Genomic DNA, 14109 nt, shown 5'->3' on the forward strand with positions numbered 1-14109 from the left:
AAAATATTCACTAAGCTATACTGAGATCTCTCTCCTCATGTTCTGTTAAATAAGTTTATTTTTGAATAATTTTAGATTCATATATAAGTTGTAGAAGTTGTCCAGAGTCCCCACACACCATTGCCCACTTCCCCCTAATGTTAACATCTTACATAATCATGGTACATTTGTCAAACTAAGAGATTTACATTGGTACAAATTTAGTAACTATACTCCCGACTTCATTCAGATATATCTAATTTTTTACTCTTTTCCTGTCCTTCCAGATTCCTGTCCTAGACACCACATGCATTTGGTTTCCATGAATCTGTTGCAGGAATATGGTGTGACCTTTACTGAAAAATGTCTTGGGCACTGCTAATGCATTGTTCCCCTTTTAAGGGAACAGCATCATGTTTTATTCTGTACATCAACATTCTATGCATTTGGCAACAAATCTCATCATTTCAAATATAAGGATTAATTTTGCCTTCATATTAAGAATTTGCTAACATATTACTTTCTTCCATTCATGCCCAAACACATTGAGCACATTCACTGGGTCCCTGTATCTATATTGGGGTAAAAGCATTCCACAGATAATGTAGAATTGTTTGCTAACCTGAAGCATGTTAGATCTGGCTGCATGTGAATCATGCCTCCTATTACAATCAGCCTGATTTCATGTCTGCAACAACAGCACTTGGCTTTATTGCCCCCTGGTAAGTTATGGGGCAGTGTGAGTTGTGCCAATAAAATGTACTTGCTAAGATTATTTTATCTATAATTAATTAAGATTTTGTTGGTCATTTGATCAACAGGAGTATACAAAATTAAATAAAACACATAGAATTGTAAATTCTAAATAAATGGAAGCATAAGTCAGGTTACTGCTTAGATCAGGACAAAACACAATATTCCCATTTTGTCCCATGAAGAAGGAATGAGTCATCCACATTTAGAAATCTGAAATATTCCGGAGTCTTAAGCAAATGTGAAGACAGCAGCTTGGTTCAGGTCTACCTGGGATGTCCTCAGTGCACTGGTCTCTTACCAACAGTGCTGTCTAGGGTTTCTTCAGTTGTCAGAAAACATGGCCATGGAAACAGAGGGGACAGATCCTGACCACCTTCAAAGCTAGTTCTGCTCTTACCTGTATTTTCATAGCAGAGTATTCAGCTCTGACCCTGTGGATGTGGTAACACATCAGGAAATCATCTGTGGGTGACAGGGGCATAAAGCACAGCACATTTTATGAGAAGAGACATGTGTCAACACCATTCAGCTATGAGTTCAAAGGGATAACAACTCTTGTATCTGGATTTATGACTTCCTTTCTAGCATGTGGTTTAATTTAATACATACATGCACAAACACACATATATATATCATACTTTTCTCTCATTTCATAACTAATAAGCAATTTATTAGATCAGAGTTTTGTAGATCAGTAGTCTGGGTCCAGTGTTGATGGCTCTCTTCTCAGGTTCCTCCATGGTTAAATAGGGCTGCCTTCTGTCCAGAGCACAGAGTTCTCTTCCAAGTTCATGGGGTTTGGCAGAAACAGTTCCTCAGGTGGCAGTGATGAGATCCCATGTCCTTGCTGACTGTCAGCTCTCTCCTAGATCCTGCCCACAATCCTTACCACATGGTCCTGGAACTCCACAACCAACTTCTGATGTACTCCTCTCTTTCAAATACTAATTATTTATGAATCTCTCTGGGCTCTTTCTCTCTGACTAGTAGAGCAAGATTTAACAGACCCCCCTTCTTAAAGCCAACAACTTAAATGATATCTGCAAAATCACTTCACAGCAGCACCTGAATAATGTTTCAACAACTGAGAGAAGGTGTGTATGTACTGGGGCAGAGTCCCCAGGCTTTTGTATAATTCTACTTAACACAAAGTGTTCTTTTTAAATCATTTACCAAAGTTTGATTGTGCCTCAATTAGATATTTGGCATTGGGAGAGCATTTGGAACATTTACTTTTTAAAATCATTATATGACTTCAGGGAAGGAGATGATAGGAAAGCTAATTTCCCAGATGCACTGAAACATTAGTGGCTTCCACTGTGTCTGCATCTTCGGAGTGTTATTGCTTGTAAAATGACCCAGAAGTACCTGCTAAAATAAAAAAATTAACTTTAACTCTTGTTCCATGGATTCTCATAGTACATAACCTAAGCCTCAAATATTTATTGACTTAATGTACCTCCTGGATCATGCCCATTCTGCTTTCACACTCTGTTTCATTAGTCTTTCTTAAATACCCAGGACCATCTTTTCCCAAGTCCTGTTCATTTTCTGACGTGCTCTTCCCTGGGCTTTTAAGGACAGCCCCATCCTTTATTCATGCATTAGGTCAACTGTCCCCTACTTAAAGACAATATTTCCTTACTCCACATTTTAGGTGGACCCTCTGGGCCAGTTACCCTGCATGGCACATCCTTTTTTATCATGGTGTCATCCATGATGACTTTAAATTTTTGAATGTGTGTAAGAATGGGAAGGAAATTATATTGCACTGATGCAAGAAACCTATCAATTACGTAGTAGAAATTAAAGCAAAATATGTAAACGTAAGAATGCATTATAATGCAACTTCATGTATGAGGAGGAAAATTACACGGGTGTAAAGAAGAAACAGAAATTAAATATTAACATCTTCAAAATATGAATATGTGTTGGGCCAAGAACAGGATGGATTGTTGATGAGGAGGAATGCCTTCCCTGATGATGTGGGTGTCTGAAGCACCATTCCTGATGCTGGGAGGGGACCCTGCATCAGTAATAAAGTGCTCATGAAGAGACAAACTACAGAAAATGAACTTATTAATTAGAATTAGAACAATACATGCCTTAGGACATTCCACATCATGGAAAACCTCAGGAGGTTTGGAAAAAGTCTGCAGGAAAAGTTATAATCATGATATTTGAAGAATTTTTTACCCATACAATTGTTAAAGTGTCCTAAATTTTCTCTTACCTCTGACTGTTCACACAGAGGGCTGATCCTGAAATGGACCAGGTTCACACTGCCCTGCCTTTCCTGAGTAACAACTTAGCTCAGAGAAGAAATCTCAAAGAAGCAGGTTAGAAATGGCTGCAGAAATGTTACTTGTTTACTGGGTAACCTCCCAGTAAAACGAATCATTCTACTTCTTCATAATTTAATGTCCTATGCCTAGAAGTGTTCATGATATTGGTATTTGCATTACTCTGAAAGTATCATTAGTTTTGGGTAGCAATATATGAAGAAATGCTCTATCAGACCTTGGGAGCTGAAGCCATTTTACATATGACCACTAGGTGGAGAGGATACACTTCAGGTCTGCTAATCACTTCATTAGTGATTTTAGAAAGTGGTCGACTTAAATGATAGTCATAAGGGTGACTTGTAAATATTTGGTGACTCCTTTCTGGGAGTAATATTGTATTAAGGGCAAAACAGAGGACTTGTTTTGGATGTATTAAGTGACGTCCTTTGGGATGTTAAAATTTAGAATAGACTGAGATAGATACACCATATGTGCACTACATCTTAATCTATCTAATGATATGAGTATATTCCACCTAGGTTTGGGCACCATATTTTTAACATTTAATTAAGTTCTGATTTTAAACTTACAGATGCATATATTTTATTACAAATTGCTTTTGTTTTCAAGATGGGTGCAGTTGATTTCAAAGACTCCAATTGTGGATAAAATATTTCATTTTCTAAATTGCACTAATATTGTTGAAAGTTGTGGTGTTAAGTTGATTTCTCACCTTTTGCATGAGTGTAGTTACATTTCCTGTGGTCATGATATTTTTATTTCTTTCAATTATTTATCTTCACAACTCACTGCACTGGTACATTTGACTTTATACTCTCTATTGATTTGCATATGCTTCTCCCGGGACTTGGTTGTCTGCTCAGAGCTCTATTAATGCAGTTTCCCTGGAGATGGGGACTTTGTACATCAGATGGGTGAGCAAAATGATGTCACATTCCCAACTGCTCGTCCTGCTGGTACTTTGGGCCTCAGGTGAGAGATTTAGAAGGATATTATCTTTATATTTGGAGAATGGTTTTAGCATGCAGAGTGAGCAAACCATTTCATCTAAACCAGATCTGAATATATATGATAAATAAGAAAACTTACATTTAGATGCATATTTTATACATTCGTGATTGAATGTATGCTCTATGTTCTTTTTGGTTGCAGGTGCCAGTGGGGACATCGTGATGACCCAGTCTCCAGGCTCTGTGGCTGCATCTGCAGGAGAGACCATCACCCTCAAGTGCAAGGCCAGTCAGAGTGTTAGCAGCTACTTAACCTGGTACCACCAGAAACCAGGACAGGCTCCTAAACTGCTCATCTATGATGCATCCAAACGGCCATCTGGTGTACCTGATCGATTCAGTGGCAGTGGGTCTAGGACAGATTTCACTCTCACCATCAGCAGATTCCAGCCTGAAGATCTGGGAGATTATTACTGTCTATAGGATAACAGCTATCCCCCCACAGTGCTTCAACCTCGAACACAAACCTCCTCTCCATGGCTGTAGGGCAGTGAGTCTTGCAGCACCAGCTACTTCCTCCTCAAATAGACTTGAATATGTTTGCTTCCTCCATCTTTCTGAGAAACCATGTCCTATAGGGGACTGTACCATAGAAATCTTTTTTTTACTTGGTCAGATCAAATGACAGGGTGAATTGACCCTCTAGGCTAGGATCTTTTAAACTTTACGCCCTAATGGATTGATTCTCTATTCCTTGTACCTCCTTAATGCTTAAAAATTCATTTTCTTTCTTCTCTCCCATCATCCTCTAAAACTGGTCCTTTCCAAGATTAAATCCTTGATCCTCCTTATTCAAAACTTCCCCTGTGGAAGGTCATTTTCCTCCCTTACTCTTTCCTTCCCTGGACCCATTGTCATCCATGTCTTTCTTTTCAGTGTCACAAAAGATGATTACATTTGCTACTCTACCTTGTTTTTTTTATTTAGATAACTATTTTCATTTCTAATTGCCATCAAATAGTAATTGTGGGTGCCTTAATATACTATACTCATTGAAGAATGCTTAGGTTTTAAAGGATGATGCTCAGTCAGTGAAATATGTTGATTTCAGTTTGGATATAAAATTTTCCAGTGAGCTTCATATTCCTGTGATTGTCACGCTATTTCTACAGTTCTCTTACAGAATGGTTGAACGATAAAACTTGCCAAATTTAAATATTTTCTATATTGTTATAAGATCTGTGTTTACTTCATCCTATTCCCATATATTTGAAAAGGACACACATATAATTTTATTCTTTACAATATTCCCTAACATTGTATGTTCTGTTTTAAAAAGAAAAAAAGCAATTCAAATAGAATATAGGTATATTTGATGGTGTGAAGCAGTATGGACCTCAGTAAAGTAGGTTCTTAAGGTAAATCCATTCTGTGGATGTAACCTATTGAAGGTGGAACCCTTTGAGTAGGTTACTTTGGTTCATGCCTGGATCACTGTCTCAGTCCCTTTACTTGAGTCTTTTATAAGAGAATGAGATTTAAGTGATGAAGGAGAAAGCCATGGCAGCAAGAATCTGAAGCAATGAATCCTGAAAGTTATGGAAGAAAGAAGCAGATACCACCATATGTCTTGCCATGTGGCAGAGGATTCCAGTATCACTGGCAGCTGGTCTCTGGGGAGAAAGCATTGCCTGATGATACCTTGATTTAGAAAATTTTCTCAGTCTCAAAATTGTAAGCTTGTAAGTTAATAAATATCTTTTGTGGAAGCCAACCCATTTCAGCCTTACTAACTAGTCCAGTCTATATCCAAATATTTATAGTATAACTGAAAATCTGCCTCCTTTTATAAAACCCTTTTCCTTTTCTCTATCTCTTTCAGCTATTCTCATTCTCTCATGGCAACTCTCTAATTCTTCAGCTTTACCCTTCTAGAAATGTGTGAGACTTTTCCCCCTGAACTCTTTCACCAATCATCAACTTCCTTTCTTACCATCCTTTGGCCCTGAAGGAATTCGTGGTTCTTAAAACTGCTATAACCTGAACAATTTACATAAACTTTATTTATTTATTTATTCTTTTATTTATTTTATTTATTTCTCTCCTCTCACGCCCTCTCCCGGACCATTGTCTGCTCTCTGCATCCATTCACTGTGTATTCTACTGTGCCTGCTTGTATTCTTATCAGCAGCACTAGGAATCTGTCTCTTTTTGTTGCAGCACCTTGCTGCGTCAACTCTCCATGTGTGTGGTGCTACTCCTGGGCAGGCTGTGCTTTTTTCCATGGGGTGGCTCTCCTTATGGGGCACACTTCTTGCGCATGGGGCTCCCCTACGCGGGGGACACCCCTGTGTGGCAGGGCACTCCTTGCACACATCAGCACTGCGCATGGGCCAGCTCCACACGGGTCAAGGAGACCCGGGGTTTGTACAGTGGACCTCCCATGTGGTAAACAGATGCTCTAACCACTGGGCCAAGTCTGCCACCTAATCACCAATTATTAATGATTAAATTAGTTTTTTGTGACTGCTTTAACAAATTGAGGAAAAAAATCTTGATAACTTATAATAGCAGAAGTCAAATCACACATACTTTTGGCAGCCAGAGAATTGAAATCAGTATCTCAAGGCTGCAATCAAGTATTCTGTAAGGCCACACTTCTGGAAGCTCTTCAGGAGCATATATTCCATGACTCTATGAGCACGTGGAGGCTGCCAGAATTTTTTGTTTTGAGACTTCATTACTCTAGCTTTCAAGTCCAGCATCTTCAAATTACTCTATGCTCTTTCCTCTCTTGCATTTTTATGTTTGTCTGCCAAATTATCTGGTATCCCTTTTATAGGAATACATGTGATTGCATTTTTGCCCAAACTGAAATCTCAAGATAATCTCTCCATCTCAAATTAAACAAAGTACAACAAATGTTTCATATGAGGCAGCATGCATGGGCACCAGGATTTAAGACAAGGTATTTTCGGGCTGGTATTCAGTGGATGGTGTGTTTCCTTCAACCTCAATGACACCCATTTATCCCATATGCAAAATACCTTGTCCTCATCCCAACATGCCCAAATATCCAAACAAATTATAGCCTCAACTCAATTCCCAAAACATCTAAATATCATCTCCTGAACAGTCACAAGTCAGTATCTAAATCATCTAAATTAGGTAAATTAGGTATGTATTACATTCTCAGTAGGGTCCAATCTGGGGTAAATTAATTTCTATCTGTAGACCAGTAACAAGAAAAGAATTTCACTGATTACAAAATACCCTGGTGGGACCCGCATAGTATAAATATTGCAGACATCCTAATTCCAAAAGGGAGAGGATGAAAGGAAGAAAGGAAGCACAGCTCCCAAGCAATTTTGAAATCCTGAAGTTCTGTTCGGTTCATTGCCTGGGGTCATCTCTATGGCCTGTGGATTGTCCTTGGTGACACGACTCTGCCCTCTGGACTTCTGGCTTTGGCTTCTGGTCTCTGGCCTCTGAGCCCATGTTTGTTATAACTCTCCCTGCAGAGCTGGCCTCTGTCTTATCAGTTGTAGATTGAATTACATATGTATTCTTTTTTTATCTCCAAATTCTACTCAATTTATTCATTTTTTTAAAAGATATTACATTAAAAAAATATGAGGTTCCCATTCACCCCCACTGCCCCCACCCCACCACTCCCCCCACAATAACACTCTCCCCCATCATCATGTCACATCCATTGCATCTGGTGAGTACATCTCTGGGCATCACTGCACCCCATGTATTCTTAATCATTGTCAGTATTCCTGTCTGGGTGGGCAAATTGTAGGTAGGAGATCGAATATGTTATTTGAGTTAAGGTGTGGCTGACATGATTGGAAAGGGGCCTTAAACCCCCTTAAACCATGATAACTTCTCTTAAACCATGATAACTTCATTCAAAGATATAGAAGCTATAGGGAGGATCCATAAGATGGAAGTCAACAGAAACCAGAAGAGAAAGGAGAGGACATTGCTATGAAGGCAAGGCAGGGAGATTAGCCAAGGAAACTCAAGGATCTCTGGTAGCCAGCACTGGAATATTGTAGAGTTTAAAGAGAAAGCATTCCTTTGCTGCTTTCTCAGTAGTGGATTTTTTCCTAACCTCAAAACTGTAAGCCTATAAATTCCCAGTGTTCAAGCCAGCCAATTCTGTAGTACTTATGATAGCAGCCGGGCAAAGTAAGGTATCATACTTTGTTTTTCTTCAAAGGTTTTTTTAAGTTCATAGTTTAATTAGCGTGTAGAATTTTGTAATTCCACAGCCTTCTTTAATTTTGTCCTCTTATTGTCTCTTTCACCTCAGCAGACAGTATTTTTGATAATATAACATTCTCAAAAATATTCTCGTTTAGGAGAATACAAATCAATAATGTGTGGAGGGACTATTAGTAAGGAGTCTGAAATTTCATAAATCCTGAGGACCTCTAACAGGCCTTTCTCCTAAACTAGAAAAGTTTGGTTACAACTGGATTCTATTAGAGGGATATGTACAAAAAACAAGTGCATTAGGATCAAATAAATGGGAACTTTGCAATATTTCCAATTCCTCACAATATCCTCAAATATATTTCTACATACATTTTTTTAAAAAGGTGCATAACCTGATAGAACAACCAGCAAGATGGGGCAGAGTAAGGAGTGTCTAGAATCAGCTCCTGCTACAGGGCAGTTAATAAACACCTAGAGCTCTTGAGATAGCTGAAGAACCTGCCTGGGGGCTCCAGGAGACCAGAAGTGCATCCTGCAACATTCTTGAAGGAATGAAAGGAGGAGACTGCCCATCTGCAGACAAAACTCATAAGTAGAGCACTCCAAGCCACCAGACTGGTGTCCATCCTCCAACGGAGGCACAAGCCACCTGGGGAGCTGTTCCGTGGCTGAAATTGAAAGCTCCACTTCCAAAATATGGGGGAGGAAGAGACGGGTGGGCACTAACTTCAGCTACTGATGAGTAAATTCAGTGAGTAAAAGTATAACCCTAAGAACAGCTAAAGTTTGAAATTGTCCAAGTGAGAAAGAAGCCGGTAGCTGCCATCTTAACTCTGAGCCTGGCATGAGGGGAAGCGGGGAGGACTGAAAAATCACTTCTAGCCAAGGCCCCAGTTCCAACTCTGCAGGCAGGAAGCTGGGGGACCTGTGGCAGCCTCTCTAGGAAATTACTGGCCAAGCCTCAGAGGCATTTGGTCATGCTAAGTTGGCAATGCAAAGCATCCAGAAGCAATTCTGTGGCTGGAATTGGAAGCTCCATTCCCAAGAACAGGGGAGAAGGAGATGTTTGGCCATTGCTTTCAGCTACTGATTAGGAAATTTGGCTGGCTAAAGTACAATCCTAAGAAAATCTAAAGTTTGAAACTGTCGAAGTCTGGAAGAGACTGTTACCCTCCACTTTGACCCTGTTCCCAGCGTGAGGGGAAACCGGGCTGAACAAAAATCACATTGACTGTAGGAAACAGGTTATTTCACCCAGATCACCCTGCAGCCTTAGCCCAGGCTTCAGCCCCACCTCTTGCAGGGAGGATGTTGGTGGGCCCTGCACAAGTCTATCCAGGTAACTGCAGGTACATTAGGCTGGCAAAGACTGAATAATGGGAAGTCTACCAGGGTAACTGTAGTCACTTTTGGACCTGTGCTGCATAGATTGTTGCCCACACCTACAGCTCCACCCCTATCCAAGGCAAGGGAGAAAGGGGTGTGAAGCTTCCTCAGTCTCTCTGGGCATCTACAGTCTAGGCCTGCACAACTTGTATTATTCCACAAACCTGTGACTTTGTCCCTACCCCTGGCAAAGGAGAAAGTTGAGAATAGCTGCATTGGTATCTGGGGCTATGAGGGCAACTTCAGCCTCCATATCTTATAACATCAACTACATCCTTGGCTCCTACTATACAACCAGCAAGGGAGAAAGGACAGGAAGCCCTAAACTAAAGAGAAAAACTACATCCAGAATAAATACCCTAGTAAGCCAGATGCCAAGACACCGATAAAAACTTATAATCCACATCAAAAAACAGAAAGATATGGCCCAGTTAAAGGAAAAAGTTAAGTCTCCAGATGATATAAAGGAGTTGATGCAACTAATCGCAGATGTTTAAATAAATCTCCTTAATAAATTCAATGAGCTGGCTAAAGAGATTATGGGTATTAAGAAGACATGGATGGTCATAAGTTAAAATGTGAAAGCATATACAAAAAAACCCAGATCTTTTGGGAATGAAAGGTGCAGTAAGTCAAATTTAAAAATATTGGAATCATAAATTGCAGATTTGAGGAGACAGAAGAAAGGATTGGTGAGCTTAAAAAATGGCCTCTGGAAGTGAGCATACAAAAGAACAGATGAAGAAAAGAATGGAAAAAATTGAACAGGGTCTCAGGGAACTAATGACATGAAAAATTGTGCAAACATACATGTCATGGATGTCCCAAAAGGAGAAGAGAAGGGAAAAGGGGAAGAAGGAATATTTGAAAAAATAATATTAGAAAATTTCCCATCCCTATTGAAGCATATTGATATCCATGTCTAAGGAGCCCAATGTACTCCCATTCAAAATACTGCAAATAGTGATGTTCAGAGATGTACTTACTGGGTGCAATGGATGTCTCGCGATGGTGGGAGAGAGTGTTGCGGTGGGGGGAGTGGGGGGTGGGGGCGGTGGGGTTGATTGGGATCTCGTATTTTTTTAATGTAATTTGTAAAAATAAATAATTTTAATTAAAAAAAAAGTACTGCAAATAGACCAACTTCAAGACACACACTGACCAAAATGTCCAATGCCAAAGACTCAGAGAGAATTATGAGAATAAGATAAAAGCAATGCATAAAAAATAAGGATACCCAATATGATAGAGTGCTAAATTCTCATAAGAAACCTTGGGGGCAAGAAGACAGTGGTATGATATATTTATGATACTACAAGAGAAAAACTTACATTCAAGGATCTTATATTTGGCAAGATTATATTTCAAAAATTAGGGCGAGTTTAGACTATCAGTGATAAACAGAAACTGGGACAATTTCTAAAGAAGAGACCAGATTTTCAAGAAATACTAATGGGTGTTCTAGAGCATGAAAAGACAGGAGAGAGAGGCTTGAAAGAGACTCTAGAAATGAAGATTATATCAATAAAAGTACCAAATGTCCAAAGAGTGGTGAAAATAGAATATGGCAGATAACACTCAAATAGGCAGGAATAAACTTAAGCAATGATGTAAAGCATTAATATTCAGAAAACTGCAACTCAGTGTTAAAAGAAATTTAAAAAGCCCTAAATAACTGGAAAAACATTCCATGCTTATGCACTGGAAGACTAAATATAATTAAGATGTCAATTCCACTCTAATTTATATAGAGTCAATGCAATCCTGTAAAATTTCCACCAGCATTTTAAAAAAAATTAAAAACGCAATTGTCAAATTTATTTAGAAGGGTAAGGGGTCCTGAATAGCCAGAAACTTTTAAAAAGGGAAAACAATTCTCTCATGTCCAGATTTTAATGCATGTTATCTAGGTATAGTGGTAAAACAGCTTGGTAATGGCATAAAAACAGACACATAGACAAATGGATCCAACCCGATGCTTCAGAAACAGACCTTCACGGGAAGCAGACTTAGCCCAGTGGTTAGGGCGTCCATCTACCCCATGGGAGGTCCGCGGTTCAAACTCCAGACCTCCTTGGCCTGTGTGGAGCTGGCTTATGCACAGTGCTGATGTGCGCAAGCAGTACTGTGCCACACAGGGTGTCCCCTGCGTAGGGGAGCCCCATGCGCTAGGAGTGCAGCCCATAGGGAGAGCCGCCCAGCGCGAAAGAGGGTTCAGCCTGCTCAGGAGTGGCGGCCCACACATGGAGAGCTGACACAACAAGATGACTCAACAAAAAGAGACACAGATTCCCTTGCTGCTGACAACAACAGAATCAGACAAAGAAGAACACTCAGCAAATAGAGACAGGGAACAGACAACCAGGGTGGGGGGTGGAGGGGAGAGAAATAAATAAAATAAATAAATCTTTAAAAAAAAGATACAGACCCTCACATGTACGGTCAAGTGATTTTTGACTAGCCTGTCAAACCTACATATCTTGGTCAGAAGAGTCCATTCAAGAAATGATGCTGAAAGTATGATATTTATAGCCAAAAGAAGAAATGAGGGCCCCTATCTCACACGTTATCCAAAAATTACCTCAAAATTGACAAAAATCCTAAAAATAAAATCAAGAAACATTAACTTTCTAGAAGAAAATGTAAGAAAATATCTTCAAACCTGGTGTTAGATGGTGGTTTCTCAAAGGAGATAAGAGGAGGCCAGGGACGGACTACTGATGTTTAATATATGTAGAAGTTTTACTTAGCTTTACGGTATAGGTGTGGAAATGTGTAGAGTGGATGATAATACATGGTGATTAACAGATTATAAATGGGGTTGTGGCTGAAAATGGATGTCTAGGGATGTAAGAGCCAATCAACAGAATGCTAGAGAATATTCTAGGAACTGAATAGCATGGTAAACCAAGAAGTGGATGAGAATTGCGGTTGATGGTACAAATGCAAGAGTGTCCTTTGTTAGCTAGGGCAAATGTACATCACTATTGCAGGGTGGTGGGAATGTCGAGAAGCATGGGAAAAATACAGCTAGAGTGAACTATGGATTGTGGTTAGCAGTAATAATATATTATTCTTGCATCTATGCAAAAGATGTACTTTGTTGATAATGGGTCAGTATGCAAAATGTGTGCCAAATGTACACTATGGAGGTGGTAATAATCAGAGGACATTATCTTACCTGTAACAAATATCCCACCACTGTGTGGTGTGTTGCTAGAGGGATGTTGTTTGGGAATTCTGCACATGTGCATGATTGCATTACAAGACTACAACTTCTGTCATAAAAACCTATTTAAAAAATAATAACACAGTGGTTTTGGGGAAAATACACCAAATATAAGATAATGACTATAATTAGTAGTAAGATTTCACAATATACTTTCTTAATGTGTGACAAGCATCTCATAAGAATGCAAGGTGTTTGTGGTGGGCCAATGTATGGGCCTCCTTTATGATGTTATGCGCATTTGCTTTCTAAGTGCACAACTTTTACTATACACTTATTGTTTTTGTATTTTCTTATATAAATGATACAAATATAATAATAATAATAGAGTGGGTTGGGGAAAATGCTTTGGTTAGTAGTAATATATGGACAATGCTCTTTAATAACTACTTAAAAATGTTTAACAACAATGCAAGTTTCTGGTTGTAGGGTGAGGTTCGAGAGTCATGTATGATGTTATATATGTTTGTTTTGTAAGTTCACAATTATTACTATACATGTATTGTTTATTTATGTTTATGTATGAGTGATATATTTCAATAAAGTAAAAAGTGTGCATAACCTGAAAACAATTTCATAGACTGAAATAACTGTTGACTTAATGTTGTCTGTTCATTCAACAGGAACTTTTAAATGGCATCTCTTTGCTTGACTCAGAGAGACTTTGCTACAAAGCCATATGAAAATCCAGAATTTGGAATATTTGAGTTCCTGACAGAGCTACATCAAAGCTTCCAGGGAGGCTATAAGATAAGACAAGCTAGGATCAATTCAATCTAAAATTTGATTTAAAAGATGGGTTGAAATCTATTTGGGTAGCTATGGATATTCTTCTTAAAGTCAATTAAAAAATGGCCTTTAAGCAACTATTGCTTGTATGATGGAAGATGTATGTATGGCAGGTTAAATAGTGTAACAACAGTGCATTATATATCTTTTTATTTTATATTAGAAAAAATAAGTTAAATATTATTGAGAATTTAACACCTGATATTAAGGAGTATCAGGTATTAAATGTACACAAGTCTTCTCTCCATTTCACATATCATTAGACAAGAGGGTCCCCCATGGATCTTTCCAGGATATTCCCATCTCCGTTCCTCATCTCTGCTCCTTGTTTGAAGTGATCCATATGCACATGCCTAATGTCTTTCCACTTGCAACTGTTGTCAAATCTCCCTTGGCCTTATGTTCAGCTCATTCTTTCTTTACAGTTGGTAAATTAATGTTAGCATCTTTTGCTTCTAGGCAGATGTAATATTACCAAAACCATAAT

General features: G+C 38.9%; 1 gene segment (V, D, J or C); it reads left to right on the plus strand.

Moving 5' to 3' along the window:
* The first annotated feature begins 3934 nt into the window (after positions 1 to 3934).
* LOC101423488 (immunoglobulin kappa variable 3-20-like) lies at positions 3935 to 4474 on the plus strand. The segment is given in 2 exon segments: positions 3935 to 4013; positions 4194 to 4474. Coding segments are annotated over 2 exon segments (330 nt in total).
* Positions 4475 to 14109: the final 9635 nt, after the last annotated feature.

Source organism: Dasypus novemcinctus, chromosome 17 (assembly GCF_030445035.2).
Source record: "Dasypus novemcinctus isolate mDasNov1 chromosome 17, mDasNov1.1.hap2, whole genome shotgun sequence".
NCBI lineage: Eukaryota > Metazoa > Chordata > Mammalia > Cingulata > Dasypodidae > Dasypus > Dasypus novemcinctus.